General features: G+C 37.5%; 1 protein-coding gene across 2 annotated transcripts in view; it reads right to left on the reverse strand.

The window, feature by feature from the left end:
- LOC143041002 (uncharacterized) overlaps positions 1-14,941 on the reverse strand; it is an 82,945-nt gene that overhangs the window by 17,583 nt on the left and 50,421 nt on the right. For both annotated transcript variants that reach the window (XM_076212525.1, XM_076212526.1), the window contains exons 6-7: positions 11,301-11,377; positions 9,987-10,169 (exon numbers count right to left, since the gene is read on the reverse strand). In XM_076212525.1, the coding sequence (XP_076068640.1) occupies positions 9,987-10,169; positions 11,301-11,377 (260 nt within the window). The remainder of the gene's footprint in view (positions 1-9,986; positions 10,170-11,300; positions 11,378-14,941) is intronic.

Here is a 14,941-nt window from a genome sequence, read left to right on the forward strand (position 1 = left end):
TGTTTAGTTTGTTCCAGACATCAATCACTGTGCAGGAAACTGTTCTTTTTCAGGTCTCTTCTGTAATTGTCCTTCTTTAGCTTTTTATTGTGTCCTCTAGTTTCTCTCTTGTCCCATTTCAATAGGTCATCTCTATCAAGAACTTCCATCCCTTTCATAATTCTGAAGATGGTCAACAGGTCGCTTTTTTCCCTTCTCTGCTCCAATATTGACAGCTGTAATTTCTCCAATCTTTGTTCATATGTCAAATTTGATAGTGTGGGTGCCATCTTTGTCACCGCTCTTTGGATTCTTTCTAATTTCTTTGTGTTTTTTCTTTGTACTTGGTGCCCACATTGATATAGCATATTCTAGTTTCGTTCTTATCAATGTAGTAATTATTTTCTTAAACATCTCTCATCCATATAGTCGAAGGCCACTTTTATTGATCTTAATAAGTTTTAAGTCTCTCCAAATAGTTTATTTACGTGTTTGTCCGGTGTTTACAAGTGTAGTTGATAAGATGTATGTCTTTGCTATAGACTGTAGTTTACCAGCACTTCTGTCCTTTTGGACAATCTCGTGTTACTGTTGTGCAGGTAAGTTGTATGGGAGTGTGTTAATTGAGAGGCTTAGGATGGAAACAGGTGGTAATTGGAGAACAGCATGTATTTACCTAGTTGTATTTTACAGGACGAGAGCTATGCTCGTAGTGACCCGTTTTTGTATCTCTCCACATCCAGTTTATTCTTAAAATCGTATTCACTGTTTCTCCGTTCAGTTTGTTCCACACATCAAACACTCTATGTGGGAAGCTATTCTTTTTCAGGTCTCTTCTGTAGCTGCCCTTCTTTAGTTTCTTTTCGTGTCCTCTTGTTTCTCTTCTGTCTCACTTTAATAAGTCGTCTCTGTCGAGAATTTCCATCCCTTTCATAATTCTGAAAATGGTCAACAAATTGCCTCTTTCTCTTCTCTGTTCCAGTGATGACAGATGTAATTTTTCCAATCTTTGTTCGTATGTCAGGTTTGTCAGTGTAGGTGCCATCTTTGTCGCTGCTCTTTGTATTCTTTCTAACTTTCTTATGTTCTTTGTGCTAGGTGCCCATAGTGTTGCAGCATATTCTAGTTTAGGTCTTATCAGTGTAACAACTATTTTTTTAACCATCTCCTCATCTATGTAGTCGAAGGCCACTTTCATTGACCTCAGTAAGTTACTTATTCCAAATTCCATTATGCTACATTTTTTAATGTTGAAATTCATCTCACTTTTCTGACTCCATTCCCATATTTTGTGTAGGTCTTCTTGTAGCAATATGCAATCTTCTTCTTACTCTCTTGAGTAATTTGGCATTGTCAGCAAAGAAGTTTATATAACAGTTTACTCCCTCTTCTATATCATTTATATATATGACAAACATTAAAGGAGCCAGTACAGACATGTGATAAGTTTTTGGCACTAGGGAATGTCTTCTGCTTTTTCATGATTTTGGAGAAGGCACATGAGAGACTGACATAGAGATGTTGTCGTTGTTGTTGTCGTTCACTGTCTGTCCGAGCAGTCCCGTCTCCCCAAGGAATGCCACAGCTGAAACTGGGTTTTCCCACAAATCCTTTATAGAGTGTATGTTGTGTTGTTTGCGTGCATGATTGTGTATAATGCAGTCTTCCATTATGTGTTGTATGGTATGGGGTGAAGTGTTGCATCCTGGGCAGCTGTTCACAATGCGGTCATCCAGCCTCTTCTGGTAGCTTAGAAGTGCTGGGTGGTGGCCGCACCGCAGTCTGGCAAGGTGAACTCTGTCCTTTCGTAGGAGAGAGGATTCAGAAGGGTGGATGTCAGGGGGTCTGGCATGCAGCAGTGTGTTGTCTTTCAGTGTGTTAATGGAGCGGTGAGTGATATAATTATGAATATGTTTCCGGAGGCTGGTATTTGGTGGTTATGGAGGAAGAGAAGAGAGTATCTGTGTGTGATACAGGTCTTTGGGTGTTGTTTTAATGTTTCTTGGTGTGTGTGGGTGTTCTGCTATGTAGTGTAGCGGGTGTGAAGTGTTTGTGGTGGCTGCGGCAAGTGTTTGTGTGCCTCTCATGTCGAGGTGGTCCTTGACTTTGAGGACTTTTGTTTCATGGTGGAAATGGTCTGTAGGTGTTGTATTTGTGCAGCCTGTAATTGTTTTTAGGGCTTTGTTTTGTATGATTTGAAGGGTGTTGTGGTGTGTCTCGCTGAGATTAGGAGCCCATGCAGGACTCGCATAATTCATCACTGAGCGGATGCATTGTTTGTATATTGTTGTATTAGTTTCTTTGTTTTGTCCAAATGTTGTTCCAGTGATTGACTTAAGGGGGTACGCGACACCTAGGGGGGTGAATTTGGTCAAGATATGGCATTTTTCAAAACTGTGTTCAAAATGTTCATATACCACTTAGAAATAAATCCCGACAAATAATTTTCCAGCCGCGCGCAATTTAAAGGTCCTGGGTGAGGTTTAAAGGGACAGATTTAAAGGCGCAACCCACACTAGAGGGAGGCGTGCCACTTAGGACCTTCAGGCGCAGCGAATAACGTTGAAATTTGATTGAATTTACACTCGCCCAGTGTATCAACGGCCAATACGATTGTGGAGGGGAAGGGAGGAAGGTGGAGGGAGAATATTTCGCCAACTTTGTGCGAAACTAAGCATTAGTTCCCGGCTAGCTCTGAAAAGGGAAGTACGCATGTCTCATGAGCTCTCATTGCAATCTATTACTTTAGCTAGTACATATTACTCTTTAGTACAGTCATCATGGGTAGCAAAAAGAACAAAAGAACATCACAATGACAAAAACAGCAGTTAAAGATGGCAAGCAGTCAAAGACGACTAAAGATCTCACCACCTCTCACTCCACCACCGCCCTCACCTGCACCTCTGTGACGGTGACAGAGGTAAAGGACAACATTAGACTAAACAATTCAAAGAGGAAGATTAAATCCAAAGAAGAAAGCAAGAGGAAAAAGATCAAGGCTATACAGGAAGAAGAAAGAAGAAGGGACATCATATGATGCTGGAGGGGGTGCCCTACCAACATAGATTGGCGAGGGGAATCTGATGAGGAAAGAGAAGGCGCCCACTACTGGAAAATAAACCTCTTTCCAATGATTTAGATACCCTGAAGACCCCCAGCAGAGAGGTTTCATATGAAGAAACCGCCAAAGGTGCAAAAAAGCAAATTATATGATGTTGTCGTCTATGCGTCGTCACTACTGTGACATACTTATACTTTATTTTTTCAGTATTTAAAGTACTTATAATTAAAATATGTTGATAATTTTTACTGTACTTACTTATTATATGATAAGAATTAAGCCATGAAAAAATCAGTCAAATTGGTGAAACTATAAGCAAGTTACAGATATATTCATATTTCAAGTTGCCATATCTCCGTTCGATATTTTTCTACTTTTTTTTAATCATAAAAAATCTAATATACATCAGATTTAGATGAAACTTACAGGGAATATTACTTTTAGTAACTGCTAGGGCCGATCGTTCGAATATTTTGAATAGGATGAAAGAGTTCGGAGTAATAATGGAAACGAGCAAATTTTTTTTATTTTTCACGATTTTTGCCAGACATTAAAATTGAAATGCCTGTATGCAAAAGTATAAAGGAAATTGTTCAATTACTCAATGACCGGCCCTAGGTGTGCCTACTGACTAATCATAGCCAAAATATAAAACAAATTGGTCCACGTATTATGGTGCTGTGCACTTTTAAATGTCGCTACTGGTATACGTACATGTGTACATACATCATTCTGCTTCACCTAAAATGTAGGCAATATGGATACCTATTTACCTGAGAAGTTTCAGCTCTTTACTCTAAATATTTTAGAAAATGACCTCCAGGTGTCGCGTACCCCCTTAAGTGTGTTAAGTCTGGGTGTGCATTTGTTTTTTATGTTTGTGATGTGTTGTTTGAAAGACATGGATGTATCGTATGTTACACCAAGAATTTTCGGTGTGTTTGTGTGTGGTATTAGAGTGTTGTTGATGTAAGGATGAGGTATGTATTTGTGTTCTTTTGTCCAGTTGGTGAGAAGTGTTGCTGTAGATTTGGTTGGAGCTATTTTGAGTCTGTTTGTGATGAACCATGTGTTGAGTGTATCAAGGTATGGCTGGATTATTTCTGCAGCTTTGTCTGTGTTACGATGTGTGCATGTGATTGTTATGTCGTCTGCGTAGGAAGAGATTTGTATTTCTGAGGTGTCTGGTGTGGGTAAGTCATGCATGTATAGATTAAAGAGCATGGGGGATAGAACAGAGCCCTGTGGTACTCCATTTTTAATGTTTCTGATGTGCGATGATTGCCCATTATATGACACATAAGCATTCCTACCTGCCAAATAATTGGCCAGCCATCTTTTGGTGTTATTGTGCATGTCTGTGTTATATATTTTATTTGTTAGGTTGTGGCGAGGGATAGCATCAAAAGCTTTACTAATGTTTAATGTTATGAGAAGTGTTCTGTGGTGGGGCCTATCAGAATTGATGCCATCTAAAATTCTTTGTGTAAGGTTTATCAGAAGAGTGTTTGTGGAGTGTAGTGGCCTAAAACCGTGTTGTGAGTCAGCAAGGGGAATATGTGGTGAGACAAGTTGAAGTATTAGGCATTCAATGACTTTAGAGGGAATGCAGAGAAGTGTGATGTTGGGATTGTTGGGTCTTTGTTCGGTTTTGGAACGGTGATTATTTTACCATGCTTCCAGATGTCGGGTATAGTGTTGTGTGAATAGCTGTAGTTTGCAATGTTTGTGAATGCGTATATACCTTGTGGTCCAATGTGTTTTAGGTGGATGTTACTTATGTTATCAGGGCCACAGGCAGATGAGTGCTTGAGATTATGTATTATGTGTTTTGTCTGACTGTCTATGAAGGGTGTATAGTCTGAGTCTGTGGGAAAGTCTTTCTTACGTCGAATAATGTGTCGGTTGTCAGGGTGAGAAGTGAGATGGCTTGTCTGTGCAAAGTGATTTTTGAGTGTGTTTGCTTGTTGTCTGTTTGAGGGTAGATTGTCTGTTGTTGTGATTATTGCTGCGTGAGAGCGTGTTGTGTTACTGTTGGATAGTGTAATGCTGTTGAGTGTTTTGTACAATTTGCTGGTGTTTGTTTTGTGATCAAGTGTATTGATAAAGTTTTACCAATTTTGTGTTTTTTGTTTGTGTATTTTATTGGCAATCACAGTGTTTAGTGTTTGTATTTGGTCTGCTATGTTTTGAGGGATAGGTGTGGGGGTATTGTGTTTAAGTGTGTCTCGTTGTCTGATGAGACCTTGGATTTCTGGTGTGAAGTTGGGGTTGTATGATTTTCTGTTGCCTCTAGGGATGTATCTCTTGTCTGCGTTTTGTATGGTTGTATTAAAAGTGTGCACAGCATTGTTTATGTTTGTGATTGGTGTACTGTTAAGTGTTTCAAAATGTTGTTCTGTCTCTTCAGTAAAAGCTTCCCAGTTAGCTCTCTTGTAATTGGTGTATGTGTGTCTGTGGCCAACTGGGTTGCATCTTGTTTTGGTGGTGATGATGATTGGAAGGTGGTCAGAACCAAGGGTTCTGACCACTCTCCATGATGTTGTTGGGGTTAGGCAGGGGGAGCAAAAGGTGATATCAGGAGAGGAGGGAGTGTAGAGGGCTTGGTGTGGGATATGTGTATGATTATGTGTTGTTCATGATAGTCAATGAGTCAAACTGAGTCTGTATATCAAGCCCTCTGTCTGTGTCAGGGTTGTCGACATACCAGGCAGACAACTTGGCGTTGAAGTCACCCACCCATGATCAGATTGGGGATTGAGGCTAGTTGACTAAATTGAGGCCTGAAGGTGTTTGGAACTGGGGGTGGGAATGTACATGTTAACTATTGTCAGTGTTGATTTGTTGCCTTTGCGGATTCGAATGGATTGGATTTCTGTAGTGTTATCTGTGGTAGGGAGGAGAATTTTGGTTGTGGCACTTGTGTCCACAAAACAGATGGAGTGGTGGATCAGGGTGATGAGTCCACCACCATTGCTGTCAGTCCAGTCTTGTCTGATGGTGTTTTGTGTGAGTGTCTTAGTTTTGTTTCTTGTATAATTGCAATGTGTATGTTGTGTTGTTTAAGAAAGTGTTCGAGTTCATGTTTTTTCGTGTTAATACCGTCAATGTTGTGTTGTAATATGTTGATGTTGTGTATTTACCTAGTTGTATTTTGCGGGAAGGGGAGCTATGCTCGTGATGTCCCGCCTTTGTATCTTGCAGTGTCTAGTTTGTTTTTAAACTCATGAATGGTTTTTGCGCATACTATTCCATTGTCCAGTTTGTTCCAAGTGTCCAAAACTCTATGAGGAAAACTGTTTTTCTTCAGTACTCTTCTATAGCTATGTTTTTTTATTTTCTTTCCATGTCCTCTTGTGTTTCTTTTGTCCCAGTTAAGTAAGTTCTCACTATCGAGTACCTCTGTGCCTTTCATGATTCTGTAGATGGTCAATAGGTCACCTCTCTCTCTTCTTTGCTCCAGTGTCGGTAACTCCAGTTTAGCCAATCTCTCCTCGTATGATAGGTTTGCAAGTGCAGGTGCCATTTTTGTAGCTGCTCTTTGGATTCTTTCTATTTTCTTTATATTCTTTTTGGTACTGGGGGACCACAATGTCGCTGCATACTCTAATCTAGGCCTTATCAATGTAACCAATATTTTTTTCATCATGTCTTCGTCCAAGTATGTAAACGCCACTTTTATTGATCTTAGCAAGTTGTAAGTCTCCCCGACAATTTTGTTAATCTGTATATCATAGGACAAGTCGTTCGTGATAATTACTCCCAAATCTTTTTCGGATCCTACTTTCTTTACTTCTTTGGTTCCAATTGTATATTTTCCTGATATTCTGTTTTTGCTTTTTCCAAACTCCATTATGCTACACTTCTTAGTATTAAAGTCCACTTCCCATTTCTGACTCCAGTTCCATACCCTATTTAGGTCTTCTTGCAGTGCTTCACAGTCCTCATCAGTTTCTATTTTCCTTAGCAGTTTGGCGTCATCGGCAAAGAAGCTCATGTAGCAGTTCACGTCCTCATCCATGTCATTCATATAGATAGCAAACATTATTGGTGCCAGCACAGATCCTTGCGGTACTCCACTGATCACCTCTTTCCAGTCTGAATATTTTTCTCTGAGCACTACTCTCATCTTTCTACCAGTCAGAAAGTCCTCTATCCATTTTAGTAGGTTTCCCTGTATTCCTCCTATGTGTTCCAGTTTTTTTAGTAGTTTTCTGTGTGGTACTTTGTCAAAGGCTTTTTGCAAGTCTAGGAATGCACAATCAGCCCATCCATTTCTTTCTTGCACTATGTCTATTAGTCTTGAGTAAAAGCATATTAAGTTTGTGGAGCATGATCTTCCTTGTCTGAATCCGAATTGTCTTGGGTTTAATATGTCATTGTCTTCCAGATGTTTTACCCATCTATTCTTGATTATTTTCTCACAAATTTTAGCTATGGTGCTTGTTAGTGATACTGGCCTATAGTTGGTGGGTTCTTCTTTGTTTCCTCCTTTGTGTATTGGTACAATGTTAGCGTTTTTCCAGTCCTCGGGTATCTTTCCTTCTTTGAGTGAGCTGTTTATTAAGATGTGTATTTTGTCTGTTAGTTCTTCTTTGCACTCCTTTAGAATCCAATTTGCAATACCGTCCGGGCCATGTGATTTTCTGACATCCAGCCTTGATAAATGTTCTGATATTTCCTTTAGTGATGCTGTAAACTCATTCATGAGGGGAGATTTCTTGTTTTTATCTATGTCACAATTTGGTATTTTCTCTCTGGTGAAAACAGATTTAAAGTGATTGTTCATGACTTCGGCCATCTCTAAATCTTCTGTGTATTCTATGTTTCCTTGGCATAGTTTCACCAATTCCTGTTTGTTTTTAAGTTTACCATTCACATACCGATAGTTTGGGTTGCTCTTTGCATTTGTCTATAATATCCTTCTCATGGTTCCTTTTCTCCTCTCTTCTCACATTAACATACTCATTTCTATAGTTAACATAAATTTGCCATTTGCTTTGTTTTTTGTCTTTTCTCCACTTTTTCCAAGCTTTGTCCCTTCTGTCTTTTGCCTTACTGCATCTTTTGTTGAACCAACATTTAATGTACTCTCTCTCTCGCTTTTGTCTTGGTACATGCCTGTTTACCCCTTCATTGTAGTTTTCCATCAATATATTCCATTTCTCTTCCACTGTTGTTTCTTCCCTGTAAAATATTTCCCAGTTTGCATTCCGGAAGAATGTCTTTAGTTTTGTAAAGTCTGTTTTGTTGTACCTCAGTCTTCCTTTCCTATGCTTTTCGTTCCTCTCTATGTCTATTTCTTCCTTTAGTATAGTTTCGATGAGTACATGGTCACTCTTTCCAATTGGTGTCTCATACTGGACTTTATGCACTATTTCAGGCTCTGTTGTAAATATTAGATCTAGTTTCGATGGCTCTTCATTATTTCTGTACCTTGTGTTTTCACGGACCCATTGGGTCATTGTGTACTCCATGGTCATATCTAGCAGTACATTGCCCCACGAGTCATCTCCTCCTTGCACTGTCATGCTGTCCCAGACATAGAAGTGTTGTGGGATGTGGTTGTATTGGATAGGGGAAAGCCATATAAGGGTTGTCAAAAGTTTTTACTTGAGGGAAAGAGATGACATGTTCATAGTAGTCAGGCCATTAAAGGGAACAGATAAAACTGGAGGAAATATTTTTGGTATGGGATGGATGATCCTCTCAAGATCATGGGGAAAAAAAATGAAGGATTTCAAGAAATACAGTTTTCCATACAGATGCATCATCTCCAAGAATAAATTAGAAGCTAATATTACCCAGACCAAATCTATAAGCAATTTCAAAGTTGAGGTATAATGGATGTGTGATAGGGAGCATCACTGAAAAGCTGGCACTGCCCTGGAATCAAACCTGGGACATCCCACTGTCCAGCCAGGCATGCTTACCAATTTCACCATAGTCACCTCTAGTGACCACTGGCACATCTCCTTTCCCTGGGCCCCACCAGTCTGGGAATGTGCACCATTGCAGGGGTCCTACTCACTGCACCATATATGATAGGGAGTGTGACTGAAAAGCTGGCACTGCCCAGGAATTGAGCCTGGGACATCCTGCTGTCTGGACAGGTGTGCTTACTGATTACACCACAGTCATCTCTAGTGACCATTTACACAATGGAGAATATAACTCTTTTCCTGCTCATTACAATATGATAAACATACAAAAGGAAGAAATTAAGAACTTTAACAAAGGAATAGAGAAAAATGAAAAGTGGTTAAACATACTAAGTAGATGCAGTGATATGAAATGGAAGTGACTAAATATGGTGATGTGAGGTGGAAGAAAAAATATACGAGTCAAAAAGAAATGCAAGATATCAGATTAGAAATTCCACCCAGTGCCTGGGGAAAAGAAAAAGAAAAAAGTATTCAGGAATATAAGATAAATAGAACAGAACTCCATAAAAAGTTGGTCAGTAGAGAAGTGATGAAGTCAGATAAAGTACAAAGATTAGTGGTAAAAAAAATGCACAGAAGGACCCACCTGAATACAGTACTGGTACAGTATATATACAAAACCCACTAAGGATCAAATTTATATGAAATGGATATCCTAAAAGTATTAAAATGACATTGAGATTTAGGGGAACCATTTATATGTCCTAGGAAGACCAGAATGAAGACTAAAAATAGAAGTAACATTGACATTCCTGAATTCAATTAAATACTGTATCCCAACCACTGCCCTAGGTCAGAAGCAATGCAGCAAGACACAGGATGGGATGGATGGGAGTGGGTACTTACCTTTTGACTTGGCTTCCTCCCTTGTAAGGGACCTTGGTATATAGGTAGACTATGAAATTGGAGAAAAATATGAATAGTAACAAGGGTTATATCAGAATAATCTGACTTTCCAGTTTAGGAGCAACTGTAAGTCCTATGAAACACTTGTTACTTACAACAGTCCAAATAAATCAAAATGTTCATTGGTATGGGGCCAGATGTCAGGGTTTGTGAGTCACTATCAAAGCAGAAGCAAACATTATTAATGCACTGAAGTGCATCAAAGTTGCCATTTGTCAAACATCGCATTCCAGAAGATAATTGGTCCTCGTCTATCTCATTCCAGTACCTCGAACATTCTGTAAATATTTTAGTAATCAAACTGAAGAACTTTACAAGCTGGAATATTTTCAGAGAGTTTTATTTGCTAATGTATGGGCCAACCCAGTACCTGTGACTACATTATTCTGATCTATGGATCTACAAGAAAGAATTGAGGCTAGAGATTGGCCAACTGATTTCAAGGTTTTCATATCTGGATTAGCCTACTGCAGATTTTAAAGATTAGTTAAATATGGTGTAATTTTACTATGGCCTTGGGTAAAAAGTCTCTAGGACAGCTAGTCACTGGACAGTTAGTTTCCAGAATATTCATCCCCAAATAGATCACCAAGAATAATTCATCACTATGTAGTATTGAATAAATGTATATCCTTGAGTAATAGTATATATTTTTAAGCTGAAGTTAGAGGGTCTACTCATATATACATGCTTTCTTTTTCAAAGGGGTTAGATATGTGATTGGAATGAGTTAGAATAAAAGCCAGATCAGTATGAAAAATATGAACAAAAGAAAAAAAAATAATATATGTCTAAAAAACAACAGTCTCCATAGCCCCAAAAGCACATTTTTGAGCTAGGCATTTGGGTTGAGCTCATCCCAGACCCTTATAGCACAAATCACCTTGCATTCAGAGCTATGGAGACTTGTTTCATAGACCAGATTTACTATACTAGTAACCTGGTTATAGACTTGAACAAAGTAGCTTAATTACCAAGGTTATAACTGGTTAGATGTGAACAATATATCTTAATTATAACCAAGGCTATAAATTTTCATTTAGCAAAACAGCTGAGAAATGTAACAATAGACTGATGTGATGCTGTATATATGGTAAGACAGGTTATAAAAAAGTAAGGGTGAAAAATTATGGGTTATAAGAGGGATTACTGCTTCACCACTTTTGATGCATTACAGTGGGCCTGAAAAGTAGGGCCAACTTTTACACCAATATGATAATTTTCTAGGTTTTTTGGCCACCAATAGGGAGTCAACTTTTACCAGTTAGTGATTTTTGGCGTCTCACAGGCTTATAATAAATATTTTTGCCTATAATAAAGGAACGAAAATGAAAACTATCCTTGATTGTGGGAATATAAAACAGAATATTTTTAGGTATTGTGTTTTAAGAAGAAAAGTTAGATCATACCACAGTTCATGTTGTCTGCATCTACCGCCAATGCTTCCCCAAAGATCCGGTTGCCATCTTTATCCACACAGTAACATCTGTAGGAAATTTAGAAAAATAACTGCTGCTTGTGTTTTAGAGAAAGTGAAACAGGATGCTTATGATAGTTTGTGGGTTGAGTTAACCCAAACAAATGGGGAAAAAAATGAATGTAGGTGTAATATATAGGCCAAAGACATTATCATTAGCAGACGACAAACTGTTATTTCAAGAACTGTCTAGTTTCTGCAACCGGGATTTATTGATAATGGGTGATTTCAATTTTACTGACATTGATTGGATGACCCTTGAACATGGCCATATAGGTAGTCGCTTGATTGATTTTCTTGGTGACAATTACTTTATTCAGCATGTAAAAGAGCCCACAAGATATGGAAACTTAGTCGATCTATTGATCAATAGCCGCGAAAGCATGCTAACTAATGTAGAAGGCTGTGCAACTGTTGCAAATAGCGATCACAACTTAGATTCAAACTCCTAAATAAAATTAGAATAGATACAGACGCTCCTCAACTTACGTTTTAGTTACGTTCCGAACGGCCGAACGTAAGTTGAAAATGAACGTAAGTTGTTACTGTACTATACATCGGTAAATTCTATTACCGTATCATATAAAACGCACCTAAATCATTAATTAAACACATAACATTGTAAAATAATAACATTAATTTCAAATAGATTAAATTCAAGCAACATAAATTGAGATGGAGGAGGAGGCAAGGCATTTTCAGTTTGTCGTCTGCGCAATGTAAATAATGGACGCAGCGTCATGCGCAAGTATCGTTTGAACTACGGAGAGCGCGGTAAACTAAAAAATTCACTCAAAAAAAATTACAATATTTTTTTTTTTTTTTCCGTCAGTTCAAACGTAAAATCGAAAAAACGTAAAACGAATGAACGTAAGTAGAGGAGCGTCTGTACTTGTGTTTCTAAAATACCTGATTTCAGTGAAGCTCAGTTCATAGGACTACGTCAGGAGCTTTGATCAGTTTAAAGATTGGGAGGCAAAATTAAGCGAAAGATCAGATGTGGGAAATATTTCAAAATACACTCACTAAGATGATTCATACTTCCATTCCTTTTAAGGACAGACGTCCCCCAAATCAGGCTCGCCCAAAGTGGCTCGACAAAGAAACTGAAAAAAGTATTGCTAAAAAGAGACGGGCTTATAAGAAATATAAGTGCTCGGGTGCATCTAATGACTATGAAAGTTATGTATCAATACAAAGAGATTTAAAAAAAAAAAAACAATAAAGAAAACGACAATACGAAATTAACATTGCTGATAAATCCAAAGAGAATCCCAAAGAATTCTATAGTTACATTAGAGATAAAAAGGTTGTTAGGAATCACATCATTCCACTATTATCTGCTGACGGTCAACTTGAATATTCAAATGAAGGAATGTGTAATATTTTAAACAATTATTTTAGCTCGTTATTCGTAAACGAAACACCTCAAAGAGAATTCCAAATGGAAACCTGTGAAAAGTCTAGGGTAAACTTACCACGGTAAATATAACAAAAGAAAAAATTAAAAGGTGTATAGAGAAACTCATAGTTAATAAAACACCAGGGCCTGACGGGTGGCATCCAAGAATCTTAAAGCAAATGAAAAATGAGATCGTTGTTCCATTAGAAATTATTTTCAAGAAATCCAACATATCCGGAGATGTCCCAAGAGAATGGAAGCTAGCTAACGTTACTCCCATATTCAAAAAAGGTGACAAAAAGAAACCATATAACTATAGGCCTATAAGTTTGACTTCAATCATAGGAAAAATAATGGAAACTATCATCAGAGATGCTATCGAATATCATTTAGAAAGTAACCGTTTGATAAATGATAGCCAGCATGGTTTCAGACGGAAACATTCTTGCGTGACTAACTCGAATTCTACAACACAGTTATCTCGAATTATGACAAAAGAAACAATATAGATTTAATATATCTAGACTTTGCAAAAGCTTTTGATACCGTCCCACACGAAAGACTACTCACTAACTTAGCTTTACACAGAATAAGTGGTAGCCTATTAAGTTGGACTAGTAATTGGTTGAATGGTCGAAAACATAGAGTTGTTTTAAATGGAAAAACTTCTAGAAGGAAAAAATGTTACGTGGAGTTCCTCAGGGTTCCGTTCTTGGGCCACTTCTACTCATAGTATATATAAATGATATAGACCATGGACTAAAATCTACTGTTTCCAAATTTGCTGATGATACAAAACTGTGTGGAATGGCAAATGATCACTTAAATCAATTAGATATTCAAGAAGATTTAGATAAATTACAGCAATGGTCTGAAAAGTGGCTAATGAAATTTAACACAAGTAAATGCAAGGTAATGCACATAGGTAAAAATAACTAAGTACGATTACAAGTTATTTGGAAATTCGTTAACAAAAGTGAATAGTGAAAAAGATCTCGGCGTAATTATCAGTAACAATCTTAAATCATCCAAGCAGTGTATTTCAGCCTCTGAGAAAGTAAATAAGATTCTAGGACTGCGCAATCTTTTGATTTCAAAAGTTCATCACTCATGAACAAGCTATATAAATCGTTAGTTCGTCCACATTTGGAATATGCTGTTTCCCTATGGTCACCGAATCTCATTAAAAACATTGACAGACTGGAAAAAGTACAACGGCGAGCCACAAAACTGATTCCAAATATCAAAAATAAATCATACAAAAATCGACTAAAACATGAATCTGTTTTCTCTAAAAAAGCGTAGACCCAGAGGTGACTTGATACATGTCTTTAAAATTCTAAAGGGAATTGACAACATCAAAAGTGACAATTTTCACATTGAATGAGAATCAGACAAGAAACAATGGTCTCAAACTGTCCGGAAATAGATTCAATTTGGAAGTGGGTAGAAGCAACTTCGCCAACCGTATAGTTAATGAATGGAATAAACTTCCTGCACAGGTAGTGCAATGTAGTTCAGTTCGAAGCTTTAAGAATCAGATAAACACCTAAGGAAGATGCTGTAATGATTATAATTTATTTCATATTTGTTTTTGTTTTGTTATCATTTGTCTCTTTTGATTTTCATTTATTATTAGTTATATGTCAATTCATTATTATTTACTTTTTACCTGTTTGTTTATTATCTAACTATGCCTATGTATTTATTTATGTATTTTATTTGTTATTTACATTATTATAGTTTTTATTTATTAATTCATTATGATTTTTTTTCGCATCCGACCTTGATATGGACCAAAAGGTCTCCTGTCGGCATGCTCCTCCTTTGTAATCCTTAGTACTAGCTTTGGCATGTAGGCATGCTTGTATTGTGTTCCCAAAAGAAGCTTTTCAATATTTACAGTATAAGTAAATATTAATCCTTGCATCTGTTACATGAACTTCTTTGCCGACGATGCAAAATTTATTGCTCAAGAGAGTGAAAACAGAAGAAGATTGCAGATCGTTAGAAGATGTATGGGAATGGAGTCAGAAATACGAAATGAATTTCAACAACAAGAAATGTAGCATAATGGAGTTTGGAAAAACCCAAAATAGAGTCTCAGGAAACTATATGATTGGAGATAAAGAAGTGAAAAAAGTTAACTCAGAGAGGGACCTAGGAGTAAT

This window comes from Oratosquilla oratoria, chromosome 30 (assembly GCF_046742065.1).
Source record: "Oratosquilla oratoria isolate Oo_2021 chromosome 30, ASM4674206v1, whole genome shotgun sequence".
Classification (NCBI taxonomy): Eukaryota; Metazoa; Arthropoda; class Malacostraca; order Stomatopoda; family Squillidae; genus Oratosquilla; species Oratosquilla oratoria.